This window comes from Hyperolius riggenbachi, chromosome 3, assembly GCF_040937935.1.
Source record: "Hyperolius riggenbachi isolate aHypRig1 chromosome 3, aHypRig1.pri, whole genome shotgun sequence".
In the NCBI taxonomy this organism is placed as follows: Eukaryota; Metazoa; Chordata; class Amphibia; order Anura; family Hyperoliidae; genus Hyperolius; species Hyperolius riggenbachi.
In genome coordinates this window covers 203,908,122-203,934,394 of record NC_090648.1, presented here as the reverse complement: position 1 = coordinate 203,934,394, position 26,273 = coordinate 203,908,122, and the positions used below count along the sequence as shown (strand labels likewise).

The window sequence follows — 26,273 nt, the reverse complement described above, 5'->3', positions numbered from 1 at the left end:
CTGGATGTGCAGAGTGAGTGTGAGTAGATATTTCAGCTGCTGTCACATAGGGATCTCCTGCATACAGTCCCACTACACTTCATTTCACTCTTGTAATTAGATGGGTCTACAATAGATTCCCTTTAGTTTAGGGTGGACACCTATAATTGCAATGTATACAGAAGGAAGTGCAGCTGGAATCCACTTCGTATGAAGCCCAGACATGGCGAGTCGAGCAAAGAGCAATGGTCTCCACCTGGGTTTGTATAATGCATGTATCCCTGGCCACACCAGTTTATGACACTTGGTGCAGTCATCCCTCAGGATGAAACTCTACAAGTTCGGCAGATAACATTTTTCACCAGTAGGCATTAGAGGAGTATGTATCAAAGTTGCCTCTCTATCCACTATCATACCAACCTTCTGTCCCTGGCATGGCTGGGCACCTGTCCTGCCACTTCTGCTGACATACGGTGGTTTAGGGGGCAAAGACTTGCGTACATAAACAATTGTTCCTGGAGATGGCTCTATGTACAACACACTGTCATGATCTAGCCCCATGGAGTCACAAGGGCACATGTGCACTGCCCGCACCTATTTAAAAGCAGGATGTTTGCCTGACTAGGATGAACTTTGCAATGATAGCAGCTATGCAGGGGCCTATTAAATACACTGAATTACTAATACAGGCCTTTCTAAAAAACACATGAACTGAAAGGGATATGGAAGCTGCCATATTTATTTTCTTTTAAAGAGACACTGAAAAAAATATATATGATATAATGAATTGGTTGTGTACTATGAACTAGGGATGCTCATTCGGATTCCACGGAAATGCAATTTCCGAAATTCCGCGGTGAATCCGCATTCCGCCATTGCCAATTACCAATTCCGCTTTCCGCTACCAATTTCCGCATTCCAATGAGGATTCCCGCCGGAAATCGCGGAAATTCCACCCGACTTTAACATCGATTTTCTCAAAAACTATAAGGTCTTTTTGAAAACTTTTTTTGCATCGTGTTCACAAGATTCAGTTTAATAAACCCTGAAAATTTGGTGTTTCTAGGACTTAAGGGGGCTTTGCTATTAACCGCTAAAATCGGCGGATTTTTACTGTAAGGTAAAATGCAGAAAATCTGCATCTGCCTATTTTCTGCATTTTACATTACAGTAAAAGTCAGCCGACTTTAGCGGTTAGTAGCAAAGCCCCCTTAAGTTCTAGAAACACCAAATTTTCAGGATTTATTAAACTGAATCATGTGAACAAGATGCAAAAAAAGTTTTCAAAAAGACCTTATAGTTTTTGAGAAAATCAAATGTTAAAGTCGGGCGAAAATTCCGCATTAGAATGTGGAAATTGGTAGCGGAAAGCGGAATCGGTAATTGGCAATGGCGGAATGCGGATTTACCGCGGAATCGGAAATTGGCATTCCGACCATCCCTAATAATTACTAGAAGATTAGCAGCAAAGAAAATATTCTCATTTTTATTTTCAGGTATATAGTGTTTTTTTCTAACATTGCATCATTCTATAATATGTGTAGATTACACAACACTCAGCGAGTACATTTGAAATCGGCGCCAGTAGACTTGGGCGCAGGATACAGCGGTATAAGGCTGATCCTGCTTCTGCACAAGTCCGGGCCAATTTAATTACTATTCCCCCTCCAGGCCGCCATGGATAGTGGGGGAATGAAATAATTCGGCTTCCAGCGATTGCTGGAGGCCGAATTTTTATGTTTTTAAGCAACCTCGGCTCCGTCTGCTGACGGCTCCGACGTTACTCACTGAGCGCTGCAATAGGAATGATTTCTATTGTAGTCTATGGAGGCGCCGGCTGCGCCCAAATCTAGCAGCGCTGAAAAGCACTGCTCCGCACTCAGCATTCAAAATGATTCTTTCAGAGCAGTCTGTGAACTAATGACCTCTCCTCTGGCAGGGAAAAAGAAAACACTTGAGATAATAAAAGTCAGAAGACAGCCCTCTCCATGACTTTGAAAGCCGTAGAGCTTAATGGCTTTTTTGCATAGAGATAACAACTGGAGTTTCTTAACTCTTCCTGTACTGGAAACAATTAGACTGATGTATCTGATCTTAATGTTTTATTTCTTAGCTGTACTACACATACAAATCATAATATCATAATTTTTTTCGCTTCAGTGTCTCTTTAACCACCCTGGCGTTCTGATTAAATCGCCAGGGTGGCTGCGGGAGGGTTTTTTTTAAATAAAAAAAAACTATTTCATGCAGCTAACTGAAAGTTGGCTGCATGAAAGCCCACTAGAGGGCGCTCCGGAGGCGATCTTCCGATCGCCTCCGGCGGCAAGAGATAACACGGAAGGCCGCAATGAGTGGCCCTCCGTGTTTCGCTTCCCTCGTCGCCATGGCGACGAGCGGAGTGACGTCATGGACGTCAGCCGACGTCTTGACGTCAGCGGCCTCCGATCCAGCCCTTAGCGCTGGCCGGAACTGTTTGTTCCGGCTACGCTGGGCTCGGGCGGCTGGGGGGACCCTCTTTCGCCGCTGCACGCGGCGGATCGCCGCGCTGCAGCGGCGATCAGGCAGCACACGCGGCTGGCAAAGTGCCGGCTGCGTGTGCTACTTTTTATTTGGTGCAAATCGGCCCAGCAGGGCCTGAGCGGCAGCCTCTGGCGGTGTTGGACGAGCTGAGCTCGTCCAGACCGCTCAGCAGGTTAAACCATACCAGTTGCCTGGCAGCCCTGTTGACATTTCTGGTATCAGTAGAGTCTGAACGACACACCTGAAACAATCATGCAGCTAATCCAGTAAGACTTCCAACAGAAACATCTGATCTGCATGCTTGTTCAGGTCTCAAAATAAAAGTATTAGAAGAAGAGGATCAGCAGGTCAGCCAGGCAATGAGCATTATTTGAAAGGAAATAGCCTACATATCCCTCTCACTTTAAGAGGGTTTTAAAGTATGAAACTTCACCCTTTGATTGATGTTACACTTTACAAAAGTACCATGGGATCAACCATCCTGCATGGCAGCTGACAGGACCCAGAAGAAGATCAGGGGAGGGCAAATCTCTGAATGACAGCCATGGAAGGAAGCATAAGTAACAGCCTTAAAGTGTACCTGAAACAAGGGGAAAGAAATGTTATATACATACCTGGGGCTTTCTCCAGCCCCCTCTATGGTCCAAAGCCTCCTAGATCTCCTGGTAGCAGCCCCATTCTCCACGGCCAATCGGCACAGGCGCACTGCGGCCAAGTGAGCTCCCACATCTCGAGCATTCTACGCCTGCGCAGTATGCTCCCGGCGTCAGGAGCACGGCTGGGCCACGCATGCGCAATATGCATGACTGGCCGCGGAGAACGGGGCTGTTACCAAGAGATCTAGGAGGCTTTGGACTGCAATGAGGGAGCGATCTGCGCCGAGCTGTCTGGTTTACATTGTAAAATTTATCACAGGTGAAATCTTTACTGCTGGCAAGTGATGTCTGCTTGCTTGGCAGTTGGAAACAGCTGTTATTTCCCACAATGCAATGAGGTTCACTGACAGCAAACTGTCAGGACCATAGCCGTAACATCACACTGTGGGAGGGGTGTCACCACAATATCAGCCACACAGACACCCTCCCCCCACTTCCCAATGAACTATTTGAAAGGTAAAGATTTCTAATAGAAAAAAGGGTATCATCTACTGATTGGGATGAAGTTCAATTTGAGGATAAAATTCCTCTTTACCTTCCCCGCATTTAAAGATTAGTACTCCATGGAGTTCTTTAAATATAATGATGCTCATTTAGTTAGTAATAGTAGTAGTTGTAGTAGCAATAATAAGCTTGTGCAGCAGCAACACTGCAATTTTGTTTCTGTTTAATGTTGCGTAGTCTGCCTGAGTTTATGGTAGAAAAAAGCAATACAATATGTTTTCTGATAGATTGCTAAAGTACAGTACTATCTTCCCAAGTATATGAAAAGTTTGCATGTTAGTAAGTAATTTCCAAATAAGATCCGGGCCCCATCCCCCATGTGTTTTGCTTCACGTGTCATTCTTGGAAATACTCAGAGTTCAATAAGCATTTGCCTTAGTTGAATTACTCCCAAGAACTGGACTGTAATTGTAATTGGAGTCTTGGTTAAATATTAGCCTGTGCAGTAAGACCTGACAGTAATAGCAAAACCACTTCCATATGTCACAGTTCTACAGAAATCATTACATGCATCACAGAGAAAGTCTCAGATCAGAGTGTAAATATTATTTTGTGAAGGATACAAACTCGTATGCTGGACTGCTGTTACACTACACACCAATACACATGCATACACGGCTCGTTTTATGCGCCAGAGCGAGCCAGCGGCTCAATGGCGGCGCATCCCCGCTCGTCCGCGCGGATCGATTGCCACTCGTCCCCGCCGGCACTTCCCTATCACCGCTCGATTCCCTGCCATTGTCCGCCGGCGGGAATCGAGCGGGCGCGGGTCGAGCGTCATGATCGGGCCAGCTGAATATTATCAGCTGGTCGATACACGGTACAGAAACGTAGGGATAGGGAATTAGGGGTTCGATTGTGAGCTACTCTGAGGGAGTTAGTGACAGGGCTGTATACTCTGTAAAGTGCTGTGCTATATAAAAACTCATAATAAAATACATTGTACTGCAAATACTACCGGTAGTAGCAAACTGCAGCATCTCCTTTGTTTACTAGAGACCTTACATTGCAGAAATATACAAAGTATTGGAAATGCAGCATCAGGATGTGAATTGTTACATTGTAATTTACCAGCACAGGTCACATGAACTTTCTACCTGCCTGTCCTGACAAAACACTGATGACAGTGCTGGGCCAGAGCTGAGGTTAGCTAATGCAGGAAGGCAGCTTGCAATCTATAGCTGCTGCCAGCCTAGCCCTCAGACACAGATCATCAGTCTGAGATCCCTTAGTGATGTCTGTTGCTGGCCAGAAGAGTGGGCTGCCCTGTACAGGGCGAGGTCGTGTGACTGGGGGGAGGGGGCGCTTGTCTGAAGGGTGGGATGGGTGGGCGTGTCACGAGGCCGGCTTTCTCCCAGGTGGGCGTAGCTGAAAGAGGGGAGTGTCTCGTATAACAAAGAGCTGAACAAGATTCTTATATAATTTTATGTAATGTCATTGCTACCACCTTATGGTTATTAGCCCCTTGTAGAGTCTATGGCCCTCTAGCTCTCCTGTGGGAACGTCAAGCCCCATTGTACACACAAACCTGGCACCTGAGAGCAGGAGAACTAAGGACTCCCCAAAGGTCATTTGAGGTGGGCTGCCAGTGCAGGACGCCCCTCCCCATTACCTTCACCCCACTTCCTCTTCTTAAAACCAATCATTTAACAGGTTAACATTACATTTACAGCTGCTCCTGAATGCATCCCTGTGACCAGTATTCCTACGTGACGCCTCATCACCATATGGCCAGCGAGCCATCCATGAGGACGTCCAGAGCGCTGCAGCCACGATGCTGCACAAGCGCGTGTGACACAGGCATGCAGCTCTGCGAAACGTGCTACACTTCATCCTCCAGCATGAGGAGGGGAGCGCTGCACCCACCCAATGATCAGCAGCGCACCCTCCGCTCCTGGAGGAGCCTGCAGTGCCATGCACCAGCCGCATACACACATACTATGCACACAGCACTGCGGATCGCCTGTACGCCTTGTTACTATCTGCTGATCACACCTGCCTGCTGCCTGGGGGAGAGCGGAGTGGGTGTGATCAGCTGCCAATACATTCCTTCTTTGTCTGCCATACATATAATCCCTGCTGTACAGCATAGTTATCGTTATGTTACATCTGCTGTGACTCGCAGGCTGCTGCTGCTGCTGACACTGAGCTGCTAGTGAATGGCACAGCACTGACCTGTGTGTGTCCTCAGATGAGCTTTCAGATGGGAGGACTTGCCATAGACTTTCTCACATCCCGAGTAGGGACACTTGTGCTTTTTGAGGGGTGATTCGGGGTCAGCCCTGCTCTTCCCACGTCTGGCTCTTTGTCTGAGGCTTGGCTCGGGCTGGAGAGGGGGTGTGGCCGCCCTGTCCCCACGCTTGCCGGCCGGTGAGTCCCCCCTCTCCTCCGCACCGGCTGGGGCACCTTGCTGGTTGAGATCCGCCAGGATCCTGGCCACCACAATCAGAGAGGCGTTCTCCCTGCTGACCGCCTTGTCGTCTGCCAGCAGCGGAGGGGCGGCGGCGGCGTCGCTTTTCTGGCCCGGCTCCCCATGATCAGCACTATGGACAATAGCACGGCTGGACATGGATACAAGGCACTCTGCTGCAAAATGATCCACGAAAGCCACAGTTGACATTTTCCTTTATTTTTTCTCTGTTATTTCCTTTACGTTTGAATTGCACAATATTCCCTTTTGCATCCAGAAAGATGGTTTGTTTGCTTTCTGTGATAGCTTCCTTTTGGTGAAGATTGCTTGTTAACTGACACCAGATTGCACTTGGTCCATGGAGATCACGCCCAACTTGCATAGAAAAATAAATCCATCTGAGTCAAGGGGAGAGAAGACGGCTTCTGGCATTGACAGCTGTTGGCAGATCCTGTTAAGAAAAAAAAAATGTATTTTTTTGTTTTTTTCCTTTTTGATTTTTTTGTAGGCGATCAGATCAATTCGGGGCTACATCTTGTGTTGCACTGTGGCAGCAAGAGGTGCCTGGTCTCCCAGCTATTGCATGATGTGAGTGTGTTTCAGTCCCACGTGGGGGTGTGGTCTTGAGAAACATCTGTGAGTGACGTCAGCAAGAAGCCACATCCTGGGTTGATCAGTGGAGAAGTCATCCCTGACTCCTAGCAGCAGATCTGCAGAGCTTGGGGTGTTCTGCAAAGAATCCTGAGAAGCAATTGGGTCGTGCTGCATGGAGAACCAATCACCGGCTTGTTTATGCTGATCCCATTGGCCCCTTGGATTCTTGCAACTTGGGAACTGCAGGCAACATGAGATGGGGGGTGTAACACCACCCACCCTTGGGTTCCTTTATAATTTATTCATCATTGTACAACACTGGCGATGAAGCTTGACAAAGTGGGATTTGCAAGCACGCTGCTAGGATTTGCAAGAACAATTAATTCCTGCCAAGAAGGTTTTACACTCTTAATTTTGAGCGACAAAAAAAAGGTTACTTGGGGCTGGCAGAGACTTCATACACAATGAGCATTTACAATGTGGCAACTGCAGCAAATCCAGGGGTGGCTTTGCTAGTTATGCCTTTAATATGATTATGTGCTCAGCTCAGTGGCAGCTTGTGTGGAGGTCTGCACAGCAGAGATCATTGGAGGGAATGTGGAGAGATAGCAGATGCTGCTTTGCCAAGCACTTTGCACTGCTTTGTTCTTCATTATCTATTGCACATACTGAGCTTTCCGAGGGAGCAAACAGCATGATAGAACTTGGTGCAGAAGTCGATAAAAAAAGTAATGGTCTGCACGAAAGTGATGGTGTAACAAGCAGAGTGATGTTTTAACTGAATATTACAAATGTACATGTGCCAGGCATCTGTTCATACACTCAGGATAGAACTGCTGCAAACTTTTAGCAGTAATGTCATTATTACTCAACAGCCCAAACCTGTAGCTACATACAGGTGATAAATATCCTTTGCACAGGATGACTGTGATCTCTTAAGTGATAATCTAATGACTGTAGTGGTGTACCACTATGCCATTTTGTGATCGACTGTGACAAATTGCTAAATGATCAACATAACTGACTGATATAGTTAAGCTCCTCCCACTTGTTCTCCTTTTGTTATTCCATCTCCCCTCTCTATAGGTAAGAATAAGCTAGTCAGCAGTAGCCAAGTAATGTTATCTGTACAGTAATCATTCCTAAAGTTTAAAATGATCACAATCAATTGTTTCAGTGTCTATATGGGCCCTTAGGGCGTGTTGAAATTCGAATCTGGTAAAAAGGGCTCTGGAGCCCTTACAGAAAAAAATGGTGCTGCCATAGGTGCCTATTGTAATAGCTGCAATTTGAGGCAAGGGAAGGTAATTTGGGCGCATGGTGGAGCCCACTATTGGGCATCTCCCGGCAGAGAAATTTGCCTTCTTGCCACAAATCGCGACTTTTATAATGGCCGTGATATGCGGCAAGGAAGGTAAATCTCGGCACCAGGGGTCAAGTCCTAATGTGCCTGACTATGTAGACAGAGAGCGAGTGTGAGAGTGGAGCTGTAGTATAGCTTAATGCAGGTGAAGATGGCTATGGTGCGGTGGTATGCTCGGAACCAGATGGAAGAGAGAAGACAAGGGGCCTGATTCACAAAGCGGTGCTAACAGTTAGCACCCTGGTGAAAAGCCCTTTATCATGCCTAAACTCAGTTTAGGCATGATAAGTTTAGGTGTGATAAGTTTAGGCATGATAAGTTTAGGTGTGATCAATTTAGGCATGATAAGTTTAAGCGCCAACTGCGTTAGCACCGCAGTGCACAGCTGATCAAAAGTTTTACGCTAGCAAAGACTGGTGCACTTCGTATAAAGTTTAATGGCACTGCTTTGCGTGCGGGACTTTGCAAGCGATCTAAACTTATCTAAACTTAGCATGCCTAAACTTATCACACCTAAACTTATCACGCCTAAACTGGCTTTTCACCAGAGTGGTGCAATGGTTATCATGCCTAAAGTCTCTAACTGGGTCAGCACCGCTTTGTGAATCGAGCCCAAGGAGTGGTATGTTCCTCAATGTGGGTGGGGATATGAAACCAGAGGATATTATGTACCTGAAAGGGGTGGTGGAAGCGCAGGGTGGTATCTGACTTGACTGAACTGAATGAAGGAGGTTGGATATAAGGAGTAGTATGCAGCTGAATGGGGGGATAAAAGTAGGATGTATTAAAGGATACCACAACTGACATGTGAATGTTGAGATAGACATGTGTATGTACAGTGCCTAGCACACAAATACCTATGCTGTGTTCCTTTTTTCTTTCTGTGCCTGAAAGAGTTAAATATCAGGTATGTAAGTGGCTGACTCAGTCCTGACTCAGACAGGAAGTGACTACAGTGTGACCCTCCCTGATAAGAAATTCCACCTATAAAATACTTTCCTAGCAGAAAATTGCTTCTGAGAGCAAGAAAGAGATAAAAAGTGGAATTTCTTATCAGTGAGGGTCACTCTGTAGTCACTTCCTGTCTGAGTCAGGACTGAGTCAGCCACTTACATACCTGATATTTAACTCTTTCAGAGAGAGAAAGAAAAAAAAGAAACGCAGCATAGTTATTTGTGTGCTAGGCACTGTACATAAACATGTCTATCTCATTATGTCACATTTCAGTTGTGGTATCCTTTAAATGCTTGAATGGGAGGGTGGAGTCAACGTACCATGTGGCTGAATAGGAGGGTGAAATCAGGGTGGTTTGAGCCTGGATGGATGGGCACAAAGGGTCATAAGTGCTTGTGGAGTAGGTATAAGCTGAGTTTTGTATGTACCAAAATGTGAGGTGAGGCCAGATTAAATGTCTGCACTGGGGTCCATAAACCTTTATTTATGCTACTGACCGAGAGTACTAAAGAACAGGACAGGTCTGTAATACTGGTCACCCATGATGATCATTATGAGTGACCTTTACCTGTACAAACATGCACTCACATATTTGCTGCGCAGCACATTCTGCTGAATGGGGGGGGAGAGTAAAACTCTTATGCCCCCCCCCTCTTCCCCCAGGATTTCATACATTGCATCCTCTGTGACTGTCCACATTGTGGCTGTGGTGTAGTGTGAACCTAGCTTGACGGTTGGAATAGAAAGGAGGCTGGGTACATAAATACGAAGAGGTGCATTTTGAGGGATTGTTTCAAAATATTGTGGGTGGACAAAGAAGATAATTTCACTTCAATTTGTATCAGTTTAGGACTGCCCTGGTGCTGGATTTTGTTTCTAACTATCTTCTCCCTTCCTGCAACTTACCTAATTCTTTACTTAATCCCTCCTTCCCACACCATTCCCATACTCACAGGACTGTGGTGTCGGTACAAAAATCATCCGACTCCAACTCAGACTCCAAGTTTATCAAACCTCCGACTCCAAGTACCCAAAATGACTACTACTCCAACTCCTTAGTCTAATACTTACCAGGGCTGTGGGTTTTTTACAAAAATCATCCAACCCTGACTCTGACTCCTCCGCTTATGAAACCTCCGACTCCAGTTACCCAATATTACTCTGACTCCTTGACTCCAACTCCGACTCCACAGCCCTGCATACTCACCTACGGGGGTCTTCCGATGGCATTAAATCCAAAGCCACTTGGAGTCTCCCACAGCTGTCCTGATACTTCTCTTCCCACTACCCCTTGCACTACATCCCAGAAACCCTAGAGTGGCTCCCACAATAGCACACAACAAATTCCAGATGCACAACCCTGCTGAACTATATGGTAGCGGGAAGTCAGTTGCTGTGACAGCCACGTCTCCCTTCCAATCAGCAGTAAAGGTTAGTGGTGTCAATGGATGCCATGCTCCCTCTTCAAGTCAAAGCAGCTAGGGATGGTCGGAATGCCAATTTCCGATTCCGCGGTAAATCCGCATTCCGCCATTGCCAATTACTAGTTCCACTTTCCGCTACCAATTTCCGCCGGAAATCGTGGAAATTCCACCCCATTTTAACATCGATTTTCTCAAAAACAATAAGGTCTTTGTAAAAGCTTTTTTTTTTGCATCTTGTTCAGAAGATTCAGTTTAATAAACACTGAAAATTTGGTGTTTCTAGGACTTACGGGGGCTTTGCTATTAACCGCTAAAGTCAGCGGATTTTTACTGTAATGTAAAATGCTGAAAATAGGCAGATATAGATTTTCTGCATTTTACATTACAGTAAAAATCAGCAGACTTTAGCGGTTAATAGCAAAGCCCCCTTAAGTCCTAGAAACACCAGGGTTTATTAAACTGAATCTTGTGAACAAGATGCAAAAAAAAGTTTTCAAAAAGACCTTATCGTTTTTAAGAATATTGATGTTAAAGGAAAACTTAAGTCAGGAAAAAAAATGACATTTACTCACCCGGGGCATCCCTCAGCCCCCCGAAGCTGGATGGTGCCCTCGCAGCCCCGCTCCGATCGTCCTGTCCCCGCCGGCGGCTACTTCCGGGTTCGGCGACAGCCGCCGACAGGCTGGGAACGCGGCTGATTTTCCGCGTTCCCAGCCGCTATAGCACCCCTCTATGCTGCTATAGCGTATATATACACGCTATAGCAGCATAGAGGGGTGATATTGCGGCTGGGAACGCGGAAAATCAGCCGCGTTCCCAGCCTGTCGGCGGCTGTTGCCGAACCCGGAAGTAGCCGCCGGCGGGGACAGGACGATCGGAGCGGGGCTGCGAGGGCACCATCCAGCTTCGGGGGGCTGAGGGATGCCCCGGGTGAGTAAATGTCATTTTTTTTCCTGACTTAAGTTTTCCTTTAAAGTCGGGTGGAATTTCCGGCGGAAATTTCCGCGATTTCCGGTGGAAATCCGCCTACCACACTTGCATTACCGATTTCCGCATTCCGATGTGGAAATGCAATTTCCGATTGGAATTCCGGAAATTGCATTTCCGCGGAATCCGAATGAGCATCCCTAAAAGCAGCGGCCACTAGAGAATGACAGGAAAACCTCATGTGACATCACAGGAACATTTGTTGGGGGAGTCACCTTCTGTAGTGTTGGATGGGAGTCGGGGACAGAAATCATATTAGGATAGATGGACTTTAAAGCAGACATAATTAGTTGTTGTAGCTTTCTGCTTTTGATGTTTATAAAGTTCCACTGACATGAGAGAGCAGTATTATATGTAAGCATAATGATTATTTTATGAGCATGCCTTTTATATCTGTGGCAGGTGTTATTCCTGCTAAGCAAAGCATTATGGGACAGCATAGAGAAAAGAGAGTACTATATTTCAGTGAAAGTGAGTACATTATCAAATGATATATTAATGTAGCATCATAATATGTAGATTTATCATCTAGTTAAATCCCAGGTCTGCTACAAACCTTTTAAGAGCAGAAGCTAAAACCACTGTCATTTTACTATTTGTGTTTTTTAAGGGAAATTTTGGAAACAGGAGCACTGACAACAATAAAAGATAAGAGGGGCTTAACTCTCCTTCAGTCTAGAGAACAAAAGGTATGAAAATGAAAAGACAGCTTGAACAGAATTGCAAGTCCTGTTGAAGTACTGTTTCTCTGGATTCCTGCTTTAATGTTTCATGCTTTAGAAATGATCTTTATTTATGGTAAACCTTATTTATACCTACACACTTATTTACAATCGAGAAGCTTTATCTGTTGTAATTAACATGTGACTGACATGTGACATGTCTAGACATGAACACTGGATCTTCCTGACAAAGCATTTTCCAAATACTTCTTAGAAAAATTAAGGCTAGTTACACTGCAGGAGTCATAATGCATGAAAAGCCATCTGTCAACAATGTAAATCAGAGCACTCTACCCTAAATGTCAAGTCAACAACAGTTCTCTAAAATAACACATATATAAAAAGACTAAAAATCTGACATGCTTGGTGCTCTCCATTATATTTCCATTTAAAAATCCTGCTCTTTCATGAACACTTAACCACTTCCGGATTCCGGGTGGTTTGGCTGATCTGTGCTGCGGGGGCTCTTCAGCCCGCAGCACAGATCAGAAATCAGGCAGGGCGATCAGACCTCCCCCCTTTTTTCCCCATTAGGGGGATGTCCTGCTGGTGGGGTCTGATCGCCGCCGCGCTGCTGTGCCTAGCGGGGGGGGCTCCTCAAAGCCCCCCTCCGCAGCACTAGTCCTCCCTCTGCCTCCTTCCCTCCCTCTCCCGTCCCCTGTGTGTGGCGCAGGACGGAAAGCCGTCCTGCGCCGGATAGGATAGGCTTTAGCCTATCAGATGCCGGCGATCCCCGGCCAATCAGAGGCCGGGGATCGCCGATCTCCTCTACGGCGCTGCTGCGCAGCAGCGCCGTATATATGCAAACACCGGGGAAGATCTTCCCCGCGTGTTTACATTTACCCTGCGAGCCGCAATCGGCGGCTCGCAGGGTGTTCACGGAGACACCCTCCGTGAACTGACATGGAACGTTTCCATGGAAACCACTTCAGGATTCAGGGGCGTAGTTAAGCGTACGCAGAATCCTGAAGTGGTTAAAATTATAATCCAACATGTTTTAAAGTGGACCCAAATAAAAAATACAATATTTCAGAAATAAAATCCATTTTTTAACTTATAATAATAAATAGCAGCCTTTTTTCAGCTGCATGATGACAAATATAAAATATTTTACATTTATTGGAGAAACTCCTCCCTTCCTTTCATATTGCCGGGACAGAATCCGGCAAACTGATGGAGTAGATGGTGTCCAACAAAGGAGGAATTGCTAATGGCTGCCACCTGTATAACTCTAGTTATGAAAAGAGAAGGGTAAAAAGCATGCACTGAAATGCTCATAGGCTTGAAGGAGTGTTTATTTATCTTTGAATGTGTCAGAGTGGTGCAGCTAAATATTTTGAATAAAAAAAAATGTTTGGTTTGGGTCCGCTTTAAGTGGACTGGCTCACTTATAAATGGATCTGGAATGATGTAGTCCGATTCACAGCAAATGGATGTTTCCTTTGCGACCCACTATTTTGGACCACTTTTTAGTTAATTAAAGGACAACTGAGGTGACATGATGAGATAGACGTGTATGTACAGTGCCAAGCACACAAATAACAAGGCTGTGTTCCTTTTTTTTCTTCCTCTACCTGAAAGAGTTAAACATCAGGTTTAAAAGTGACAGTTTCTGTCCGGGTCCGACTGGGTCAGACAATAGTATAACCCTAACTGATAAGTAATTACAGCCATAAAACACTTTTCTGTTAGTAGTTAGTAAATGGCTTCTGAGAGCAGAAAATAGATAAAACGGTCAATAATTCATAGATTTGATCTCTGGCATACTTCAACTTAAAAACTAAATTTAAATATAAAATAAAACTGTGGAATATAAAAAAAAGTAATTTTTAGGAGAAGAAGGGTAGATACAATTGTTTTTCTCATCAGTTTATTTTCGCCTCGGATGTCCTTTAAAAATGTATCTGTTGCTGTATTGAATGCAAATGCCTATGCTCTACCTTCTTATTGAAAGATCAGCAAAAGCTCGGTATACAGAGGCGCCAGAGTAGAGTAAAACGTTTTAAAAACCGTTTAAAAGCAGAGGGGGGATGTTAGGGTGGACTTACCTCCCTCTTACAAAAAAGTAAACTCACTCGAGTCTCGATAAAACAGAATTGACAAATAATTTATTCAACTCCACAAATGCAACGCGTTTCGCGGGCGTGACCCCGCTTCCTTAGGCAAAAATGGGAGCACAACTCAGTGGGTCAAGCAGAGGCGCTCAAACCTTTTGCTTGACCCACTAAGTTGTGCTCCCATTTTTGCCTAAGGAAGCGGGGTCACGCCCGCAAAACGTGTCGCATTTGTGGAGTTGAATAAATTATTTGTCAATTCTTTTTTATCGAGACTCGAGTGAGTTTACTTTTTTGTAAGAGGAAGGTAAGTCCACCCTAACATCCCCCTCTGCTTTTAAACGGTTTTTAAAACTTTTTACTCTACTCTGGCGCCTCTGTATACCGAGCTTTTGCTGATCTTCTAGTCCACCCTGGGTGGAGGGGTGCATCCCCATCTACTGTCTACAGAGAGCGACTTCTTAACCTGAGTGGGGTCAGGTTCTAATGCTCCCCACCTGCATTTAAAGTGGTTGCCTATGGGTAACCCGTGTTTGTGAGTATATACACATAAAATTGTATTAAACTCTTCATTTTACCTGACAATACTGCACCATATTGGGCTCTCCATTCTCTTCTTGTTTTTAAGCATACTTCATATTGAAAAAAGCCTTTGCTATTTTTACTTATTTTGTGAAATGTTAAAGAGGCCCTGTAGACCTACTTTGAAAAATGGCGTGTAGTAATTTGGACGCCTGATGCTAGTAGGCTATTGGTAATATTACCGATATTCTGCTATTGGGCGCTGACTACTAGTGGTTGGTAATCTTACTGATATTCTATTGCTCTACCTAACATTCCTCTCTCACTAACTCTCCCTCTACTTATTTCTAACACTAACCTACCGCTACTTACACTTAACGTTCAACCCCCTTACCTATTCCTAATGCTAACCTACCGACTACTTAGTCCTAACACTAATCTCCTCTGCCTAGCCTAACACTAATGCCGATGCTGATATGCAACATTCTACTTACCCCTGCCACCGCTTTTTCTTGCTCCGCTGATATCTGTTCCGTCCCTTGCTGCTAATTTTTGTCTTCCACTTCCAGAGCCCAAATTTTACTCTATGCGCCATTACAGCTGCAATTAACATTGCAGTCTACACAACACCCAAAGTACCAGGTGCACCTAGGCACCCAATTTACTCACTTTGCCCTGTAGACCTCTTACTAGTGCAGTTAATTGGCTGGTTTGAGACACAAAACTCTAAAGTTATCTACTGGATTAAACTCAGCCAAGGCAGCCGTTAAATGCTATCTAAGCTAAGAATCTAGCATTTGTACAGAAACCCCCAACATTGCCTAAAGATCCAGCAATAAACACTAGATAGGCAATGGATATGTTTAATGGATCCATACTCGTATATATCGTACATGGACCCTTTCACATAGGTCCACTGTGGTTCTGTCGGATGCATTACAATGAAGCACTGCACATTTTTCTGGACAGTGGATGCACTGCCATTCATTTGATGAATGCCACCTATCAGCTCCTGTGCCACAACGGGTACAGTGCCCTAGACTGTTTACCTTCCTATGTGTTCATTCTCTATTTGAAGCAAACCTAAACTAAACTTTCGTTCACTTGATCTCACTTCTGCCATGTTCTACTACAGCGTGCATTATTAAAAAAAATATTGTACAAATCCACATTGCTTGTAACCTTGTTGAATAGAGCTACAGAATGTGTTGGCTCTGTGTTATGGTGGCTTGCATCTTGCTTTCTGCAAATTTAGAAAGTTACATTATTTGCATCTAACACTCTTTTTCTGTCCCTAAAAAGGTTATTTTTTTCCTGCCTCCAAGTCTTCCTGAGGGATAACACGGTTTACACGTGATGCAGGGTCCAGGGAAGTTGTGGAATTCCAGTAACCTTCCAGGAAAAAGGACACACAGGGACATTGGGAGTCCAATATAATGAAGTAATTAGGTCTGTAGTGGGATATGGATAAATAATAGAGTACTCACACATCAAGGTTGCCCCAATACCAACTAGTGTTAGCGCATGTGAGGGACACCTGTGTCCTTCAGGTGTGTGGGTCCCTATATGGCACAAGTCACTCTTACGGAGGTAGGCTATGCTAGAATAATTAGGAGTGCCTGTGGGCCAGTAGTTTATGTGCTGACTAAATGTGCATTTTGTAGGTGAATGTCACTTGTATTCCTTTAGGCTGCTTCCACACAGGGACGTTACAGGCGCACGTTAATGCGCCTGTAACGCTCCCCCAACGCACAGCAATGTAACACAAGTGGGCTGTTCACACAGCCCACGTTGCGTTACATGTAACGCTGCACGTTGTCGGGAAAGTGCAGCATGCTACGGCGTTAGAGCGGCTATAGCCGCGTTAGACTGTTTGCACATGCGCAGTGGGGGGCGGAGAGGAGGCGGGGAGAGCCAGCTACAGTAGCCGCGCACATGGCTACTTAATATTCACTGCACCGGCGGCCGCTGATTGGCCAGCAGGACCACGTAATGCGGAGTGTCTCGCTCCGCATCACGTGGTCCCGCCGGCCAATCAGCGCCACTCTGGGAGACCTTATAGGGATAGAGCCGCCTAATGCGGCTCACTCTACTGTCCTCTCTTGCAGCACCATACGATGCGTTAGGTGCACATTATGCGACCTTAACGTGGCACCTAATGCAACGTCTTGGTCTGCAAGTAGCCTGAAGGTAGGCCACCCTCTTCCATCCAGTTTTAAACTGTTTTGTAATTATCTCAGTTACATTAAGTGTCTCCTAATTATTCCATAGCGTTCAGAGGTCATGTTTACTTTAAATACCTTTGCTTCTGCTGCAGCAGCACCAAGGTCAGCATATCACCTCACATATTGACAATGGGCTTTAGGAGCACAATTCCAGGAAAAAAAAGTTGTTATTCATATAAAGTTCCAGTAGAGACAAAGTGAGGAAAATTGTCGCAGGAGAGGAATCATAGTAATAAAAACTCAAACGAAGTTCTCGGACCATCTAGGATGACTTATTGCTATTGGTTCACAGAAGTCATTCATGTTATTTAATAAGGAATGAATAGGGAAAACGCAGAAGCAGAGCATTGAATACCACTATAGTGAGCCCTAGTGGAGGAGATTGGTTTCTATTTTTCCTTATCTAAAAATAAAACATCTTGAAGCAAGGTTTAACCTCCCCAGCGGTAACCCCGAGCTACGCTTAGTCTAGCTGCCAGGAGCTCAATGGAGCGCAGCGGGTGTTTTAACTCACCACCCAGGGGATCCAGATGCAGGCAGCCATTCTACTTCCTCTCCATGGAGGCTCTGTATCACTCTGGTGAGATCAGTGATCTCACTACAGAGTTACAGTGCCACCTGGAGGATGGAAGGAAAATTGCAGCGCTGGAGCCCAGGGAGTTGAGTGAGTGCTGGGGCTGCTGCTGGCTTTTTGGCAGCATGATTTTTCCTGGGTTTTAGGGTCTGAAACGTTCAGAAAAGACAATAACATCTGGAAATAATCATACCGCCAGGGAGGTTAAACCATTAAGAGGGAGGAGGCAGGACACAAGATAAAATAGTTAAAAACTGGTTAAAATGTCAAGAAAAAAAGCTTACCTCTGGGGAGATAAGAACCCGCTTCTAATGCTGACTTCTTCTGGATGCCCATCTCTGACCTCCGCCCTTAACTTTAACCCCTTTTCTGATAATTAACCGTCCAACCCTAACAACTAAAACTATCCTCCCCTTACCATATTCTCAAATTCTAACCCTTATGATCTGTGCCTTACCAAACCCTATAATGATAACCAATACTCACTCTTTATTTAGTTGTTTTGGTTTCAGCATCTAGCACCCAGTTCTTCCCCTTGTAGAAGAGAAACCCCTGCAGCCAATGATGGTACCGACTTGCCAACCCATGCACCCCACCATCAATAATAAAGTGCTGGGTACTGAATCTTCTACCCTTTTTATTGCCAAACGCCTCCCCAAATTGCTTGTCTCCTGACTTTTGTCCAGAAAACAGTTCTAGAATCAGAATCAGAATCATCTTTATTATCGGCAAGCACACCAAGTGGTGTACCCGGAATTGCTTGTGGTTCACATGGCAAGAGTAAATCGGGAGCATATAACAACACATGATGCAAACATAGCGAAGGCAAGCAGGACATACATACAGTGGCGTAGCTAAAGAGCTGTGGGCCCCGGTGCAAGTTTTACATGGGGCCCCCCCAAGCACTCTATACATAACAATTGATACGGCGCACCAAAACCTGCCAAGGACAACCCCAGTGTCAGAGGTGCAAGAAGGGAATGGGGAACAGTGTGTTAAGGATTACTACTATTCAAAGCATCTATAGAAGTGATTATTACCAGCACAGGACCAATAGAGAGCTAATACTGTGATAGAGGGTGGACCCTTCGGGGCCCCTCTGGCCCAAGGGCCCCGATGCGGTCCCTACCTCTGCACCCCCTATTGCTACGCCCCTGCATACATACATTTAAGGCATATTAGTTTCAATTCAATTAGAGACCTGGGGGGGGGGCGGGGGGGGCAGGGATTGCTGCTGTGGGAGTCCATGTTTCAGTCAGAGTTTACAGCTGAGAGGAGGGGACACCTAGAGTGTCTACGGAATGTAGGCCGGGGGGGGGGGGGGAGTTTTGAGTTCAGTGAGTTCAACAAGACAACTGCTTGGGGGAAGAAGGTGTTCATGCGCCTAGTGGTCTTGGCGGGGATGGATCTGAGACGGCGTCCCAGTGGAAGGGTCTTAAAGTATCGTCTGCCCGGGTGGGAGGGGTCGAGTAAGATTTTGGAGGCTCTTGTCTTCATTCTCATGGAGTAGAGGAGATCTAGCGAGGGCAGTTGGGCGCCAATGATCTTTTCTGCTGTTTTTATCACTCTGTGCAGTTTATACTTGTCTTTGGCGGTTGCTCCTGCGTACCAGACGATGATGGAGCAGCAGAGGATGGATTCGATGGTCACGGAGTAAAAGCTGGTGAGCAGATCCCGTGACATTCCGAATTTTTTCATTTGGCGTAGGAAGAAAAGCCGCTGTTGAGCTTTCTTCTGGGTTTGGGTGGTGTTCTGCTCCCATTTGAGGTTGCTTGTTAGGGTTGAGCCTAGGAACCGTACGCTTTGGACTCTGGAGACCTCGGACCCATCGATGTACACAGGTAGGGGGGCCGGAGGGAGTTTCCGGAAGTCCACGATAAGTTCCACAGTCTTTGCCGCATTGAGAACAAGGTTGTTGTCCTTGCACCAGTTACAGATCCTCGCAACTTCGTTTCGGTAATTGTCCTCCCCGTTTCTGTCGATGAGGCCGATAAGCATGGTTTCATCTGCGAATTTGATAACTTTGACGGAGTCTGAGGCCGAGGTGCAGTTGTTCGTGTACAGAGAGAACAGGAGAGGGGACAGCATGCAGCCCTGCGGAACTCCGACGTTGGTGGTTCTTTCACTGGAGATGCGACTGCCAAGCTTGACCCGTTGAGTTCTGTTGGAGAGAAAGTCCTGTTGGAGAGAAAGTCCTAATAAAGTTCTAATAATCATGATTAGTTAATTCTTCATGAGTTTTTATTGTGCTTTTTTTTAGCTGCAAAGGATTTTAAGCGCTAAAAATAATAATTCAACTTAACAACAGTAATGTCAGTGATGAATGATAATGGGTAGTGTGTAATGTAAACACATTGTAAAATGTAAATGCCAATATCCAGTGAGTAATGCTCATTGAGCTTTATTTATTCTGTAGTGAATAAATCTCAAAGCAAGGTAAATATTTCGATAAAAACTCCATCCATTCTCAAGGAGCACTTTCACAATGCTAATGTGTGTAGAAGATGCCACTGATTATACAACTATTGAAAACCATTTAAAAAGGAGGGATGTGGTCAACTTACTTCTTAAAAAGAATATATCAGTGCACTTGAAAAAGGTCCATTGGGCAAAACATTATGCAATTTTATGCAATGACGTGAATAAAATTTGCTAGAATTACTAAACTTCAGGAATTGACCCAGTCATTTCTTGACTTAGACAATAGGGGAGGTCAGGAAGAAGAGGCCTGGAGACCAGACACAATGGAGTTGAACACTGGCTAGGCTGAAGAGTTGTGGAACATGTAAATGCTGTCCCCATACACTAGCCAGAGACAACTCTGCCCCCTCTACAAATCCAGCAGAGCATAGCTTGTGCCCTGTGCCCCCAATTATCTGGAGCTTAGGGAACAAGCCAAACCTGACTTACCGTGATCAGCGTTCCCCAACCCTGTCCTCAAGACCCACCAAGAGTTCATGTTTTGCAGGAAACCAGAAACATTCACAGGACGGGTAATTGGTGTCTCAGCAGAGCTGATTAGTTACCTCTGTGGATTTCTACAAAACATTAAGGCCCGGTTCACACTTGCGGTGGCCCTCCGGAATCGCCGTGCCGGAGCCGCACCGCCTGCAGAACGGACGGAACGGACGCACGGCATAGCAATTAAAGCCTATGCGTCCGTTCACATGGGTCCGTTCTGCAGAACCGGAGCCGGACCGGATCCGGGCCGGATCCAGACTCCGGCCTCCGTTCCAACATGCGCTATTTTTTCATCCGGCCCCTCCGGCAGCCGTATCCGGGGCGGAGCCGGACTGCACCATCCGGCCAATACAAACCAATGGGAACCGGAGGCCGCACAACACACTGGCTGAGAAATCCGGATGTTCTACCCCACTTCCTATGCGGATTGTTGCGGCGATATTGGCTGGGGACACGTGGGCAAGCATTTTGGAGTGGAGCAGCACAGCTGGATCCGGATCCGGAGATGTTGGCAGCATGTCGCAGGTGGAGGTGAGTGCTAAACAGCAGAGGGCCTGATTCCACAGGTCCCCCTTCTGCTGACCTCCCAGACCCCAACATTTTTTTTTTTTTTTTACGTTACTTTGCCAAACGGATCCGGATCGCATCCTGATTACCACCTGATGCAACCTGACCGGATCCGGATCCGATCCGGATCCGGTCCGGATCCGGTCAGGTCATCCGGTCCGTTTGGCAAACAACCGCTAATGTGAACCGGGCCTGTTGATGGGCCTTGAGGGTTGGGAACACGCCCCTAGATAATGACTTCAATTCACTAAGCTTAACTCCTGTCTTTAAAGAGGAACTCCAGTGAAAATAATGTAGTAAAAAAAGTGCTTCATTTTTTACCATAATTATGTATAAATGATTTAGTCAGTGTTTGCTCATTGTAAAATCTTTCCTCTCCCAGATTCACATTCTGACATTTATTACATGGTGACATTGTTACTGTGGGCAGGTTATTTAGCTGTTTCTAGCTGCTCTGTCTGTTAGACAGCTAATAACAGCTATTTCCTGTCTCTGAACATTGTTACATTGTGGCAGTTTGCCAGCAGTACCGCGGTATTCAGAGCCTCTTGTGGGAGGGGTTTCAGCACAAAATCAGTCACACAGCGCCCCCTGATGGTCTGTTTGTGAAAATCATTGTCTTTCTCATGTAAAATGGGGTATCAGCTACTGATTGGGAAAAAGTTCAATTCTTGGTTGGAGTTTCTCTTTAATAACTCTTCTGAGCTGTTTTACAGTTATCACCATGGTGATATAATTGTGATAACTGTAAAACAGCTCAGAAGAGTTATTAAAGACAGGAGTTAAGCTTAGTGAATTGAGGCCAATAATGCCTCTTATGAATGTTTAAGAAGACCATTCCTTGAATGTATTCTGGAAGAAAAGATAAGAGACACATCATTTGTATTTTAATTTAGTAGTATTGACTTGGCTTCATGATCTTCAGAAACCTGCTAGATTTCATGTTTGCTTGCATGAGCTCACTGGCTCCAGCCTGCTGATCACCTGACATCTAACTGCTACATCTAACTGCTAAACAGCAACCAGCACAACTGCCATCTTCGTGTTTGCTATTTACCTGCATCAGTGTTTTACTACAGCTAACATCTGAAAATATGCCTGAAGAAGGGGACTAGAGCCCAGAAAGCTTGCATTATTTAACTTTATCAGTCAGCCATTAAAAGGACTGGCACAGCAGTCTAGTGAAAGGTTTGCCGAAAGTTAAATCTGATTGTCCAGTGCTAGAGTCTCGCAAAGCTACAGGCCCAGGCTAGATTCCTGGCTAGGATGATAGTGGCATGGAGTTTGCATGTTATGTTTTTTTTTAGTTTCTTCCCACATCACAAACATATAGTAGGAGCTTAAATTACCTCCTAAAAATTGGTCTTTTACTATAGCAAGGATATTAGACTATGAATATGGTGGACATGGTAGATTGTGAACTTCTTTGACAAATAGTTAGCAATACAGTGCTCTGTGGGGTACTGTGGAAAATGTCAGCACAATATAAAAGCTTAACAATAATGTTTTGTATGGAGCCTCCTTTTGATATCACTGTACAAAGAGTACTGCAGAATATAAATGACAGAGCTGTTTCTCAATTTCCGTGATTTAATTGTACATAGAGGCCTAATGATAACATAAATTCTTCTACCAATCTGCAAATAGTAAATAGTGTATGAATTATATACATTTCATTAGCAGATTGGCACATTTAACTAGAAATTAGCAGATGTCTGAAAGTTATCAGTTTGTATCACATTCTGTTTGAAAAGATTGGTGTTAATGTCACAACTCATGTTTCAGGAATTTCCAAGTCTTAAAGAAAACCTGAACTGAAAATTCAGTCAAAATAAGCATACATGTGAGAGATCGCGGAAAAGCCGCCACATGTGCTACTGAGCAGGCGGCTGATTCCGCGTCCAGTGCGGCGGTTTGCACGCGGAAGCGTGTGTTTAGTAGCAGGGCAGAACGCGGAAAAGCCGCCGCATGCAACAACAGTAAGGCGGCTGGTTCCGCGTCAAATTTTCACAACACTTGTCTTTCCATTACATTGTTTGTATCAAACACCATTGTTCATCCTCTATGAGGTCTTACTGTTCCCACCAGCGATATTGTTATTTGCACTACTATGTATGCATAGACAGGAGATTCATTTTCACAACTGCATTGATATTTATAACAGCGTCTATCTGTGTGGTGTCACAGTTTTATGCATTTTCAATTGAATCCAATTATTTCTTATATTGCTTCCGCTGACCCACATCATTTACACGCAAGTTTTGACAAACCTTTGTATCAACCCAATATGGTGCAGTTTAGATAGTCACCCAGGTGGGCTTACGTTTATGATTCATTTAATATATTAGGGGCTTTTTGGACTGGGTACGGTGTTGCCTTGTTTTTAATTGTTTTTATTGTTTTGATATCGGCATCAATAAAGTAAAATTTTGCATTTACTCTTGGCTTTATGCTTCAGCCTCCTTGTTCAGACTTTATTATCTCGTTTCACTTAGGGAGGTGCCCTTTTCTCTTTTTCATCTACAATATACCTTTTAAAGAGATAGTCTCCAGATCAGATAGTGACATCCATCTTAGGTGTCACTCACTCCTAGGTCCTTCCCGTCTCCAGCCTGACTCCTCCCCCCGGAGAGCCTCAGGCTGCTGGAAGGTTCCTGTTCTCCCAGGGCTGTGTCTCTATATTGTAAACCACCTGCTCTGCAGGTACATTACTCAAAGTATTACTGTTACACCAAACACTCACTTATACATAGGTGTCCAGAGGTTAGCAATATATCTGATTATCGGTGATACTGCAGATCATCAATAATCGGGTATTTATCTGCATTCTTGGTGATACTGCAGAACACCAATAATCAGATTCTCTCTACGTGCTGACACCAATCGTTACAATACACAAGTCATACTTACCTTCCATGTAGTCTACTCCTCAGTGCCTTTCTCCTGTCCCGCGTCCTGTTTGTTCACTGTGATCAAGGGAATTTTCCGTCCTCCATTTTGAAAATGGCCATTACCCATAACAGCTTTCTGGTCAGCACACAGTTAAACTGTAACATCGCCCACTTGAGCCATAGGGAAACATGGACATTACCTGGTACATCAGTTTTCCTCTCAGCTATAACTGACAGCAACTGATATTTTACTGACAGCAACTGATATATTTCAGATCTGACAAAATATTGTCAGAACTGGAAGGGATTATTGTCAGAAGAAAATGGTGAGCTTCTGAGAGGAACTGATGGCAAGGTAACTATGTAATGTTCATTTGAAGTTACCTCATGTGTTTATTTTAAATATTTTTACTCAGTACAGGTTCTCTTTAAAGAAAAAGTGGACTTTTACACACACACACACACACACACACACACACACACACACACACACACACACACACACACACACACACACACACACACACACACACACACACACACACACACACACACACACACACACACACACACACACACACACACACACTGTACACATACACACACACACACACTGTACACATACACACACACACACACACTGTACACATGCACACACACACTTTTATACACACACACACACTTTTATACACACACACACACACACACTTATATGAAAGTGGTTGGTATTATTTGTGGGGCCTTCAATGCCAATGTAAATTATGTCTGTTCTATTGCAGTGGCGATTTTTATTATCATCAGTAAAGTCTCACTAGATGCAGGTACCCTCCAAAGTGGAGATGGAAAAGGTGGATTGTATATCAAACTGGCTATTATCTGCTATGACATCTTCAGCTCACGATAGCTCACCATTTCTTCTAAGAGCACAAGTTGCAGGAGACAGAAAATGGAGAGAAAAGGAAAAAGTTGCCCTAGCATCAGGAAAATAATGGTGGCTTATTCTACTGACAGAAAGTTTTATATGTGTAAGAAAAATCATTATGGTTTTCAGAAAGTGATCGCTGCAATGTTCCATGCTTACCTAGATAATGTGATATTTGTTTTCCGTTATGTTGAAGGTTTGAAGAATAATGTTTACAGTTCCCTGTAAGAATATACCAAGCAAAGGCCTGTGTACACATGGTGGAACACTACATGAGCGGTTGAATAGTTAACAAAATTGAAGGCCAAATGCAGACATAGACATCATGTGCCAAACTTGTGGCTAACTTTCCAGTCAAACTAAATGAAAGTAGTGTAATTGTACATTCCATCTAATAAATAATGCAGTGGTAATGCTAAGACTATGGTTTAGTTAATGTACTTCTGACATGGTGTAGTTCATTGCACTCTCACCTTACTGTGCTAGAGTCCTAAAAACATTTAAAGTGTAAAAAGCAGAGGTAGCTTACCTGTTGTGATGACATTGGGTCAGAGCTCGGCTGGTGAGGTCCTCTGAGGAACAATTAGTGACATCATTATGTACTCTGTAAAGTGCTGTGAATAATGTCAATGCTATCTACATGTACGCAAATAATAAACGTTTTTCACAGATATTCTGAGAAATTTTTGCAGCTGCAAGATCAGAATATCTGTGAAAAAGTTTTGAATCTTGGACAGAATCCCATGATAATTAGTTGTGTCTCCGGTACTGACTCTTCCTCACTGTACCCAAATGTGAGTTTATTGGCTGGATCAAATTACAGGATAAGTGCAGTACTTTGTGTAAGATTTTCTCACAAATCCATACACGCACTAAATAAACACACACAGATACACTGATGTAAAAAAAAAAGCATAAACCCGCAAGAGCATTTATGGCGATTATTGAATAGACATGCAGGGGAAACCAGTGTGTTTTCAAATAATGTACCGCATATAGCTCTCTCTAGAAAGTTAGAACCATTATTTAAAAACACGTCAATGTTATCTTCCTGTCACAGGAAAATAGTGGCTCTCTCCTACTTTCCAGGAAAACGTTGACAATAAAAGGCATGTGTTCCATGCCCCACGCTCTCTGAACGTCTGCAGCCATAATACAATAACAAATAGATCTCCATCTGCAGAGCAGGGGAAGCTGCTTTCAGCTCAGACTGCACTGGGTTTGGAATTATCATCATTAACTATAAGATTTATAGATGTCCTCTAGATAGACTCACACATGGAGCCTTTAGAGAATTCATGAGACAGACAAGACACAATGATGTGCTTCAGAAGGCAACATAGCTGGTCTGTGCCAAGCTCAACTCAAAGCACAGCATGAGCATTTAGAGTATAATCTAATAATCCTGGTCTTGTGGAAAGACATAAAGGTGAGTAATGGCAGT

General features: G+C 44.5%; 1 protein-coding gene and 2 long non-coding RNA genes across 3 annotated transcripts in view; 2 read left to right on the top strand and 1 right to left on the bottom strand.

Moving 5' to 3' along the window:
• The window catches only part of KLF13 (KLF transcription factor 13), an 85,343-nt gene extending 78,558 nt beyond the window's left edge, over nt 1-6,785 (bottom strand). The window contains exon 1 of the mRNA XM_068275589.1: nt 5,835-6,785. Within this exon, the coding sequence (XP_068131690.1) occupies nt 5,835-6,279 (445 nt within the window). The 5' untranslated portion in view covers nt 6,280-6,785. The remainder of the gene's footprint in view (nt 1-5,834) is intronic.
• On the top strand, nt 3,530-16,369 carry LOC137563301 (uncharacterized). The gene is made up of 3 exons (XR_011030314.1): nt 3,530-3,611; nt 12,002-12,080; nt 15,992-16,369. It is a non-coding gene; the product is annotated as an uncharacterized lncRNA (long non-coding RNA).
• Nucleotides 16,370-21,825: 5,456 nt separating this feature from the next.
• Nucleotides 21,826-25,230, top strand: LOC137563300 (uncharacterized). Its single transcript, XR_011030313.1, has 3 exons — nt 21,826-22,204; nt 24,687-24,932; nt 25,026-25,230. It is a non-coding gene; the product is annotated as an uncharacterized lncRNA (long non-coding RNA).
• Nucleotides 25,231-26,273: the final 1,043 nt, after the last annotated feature.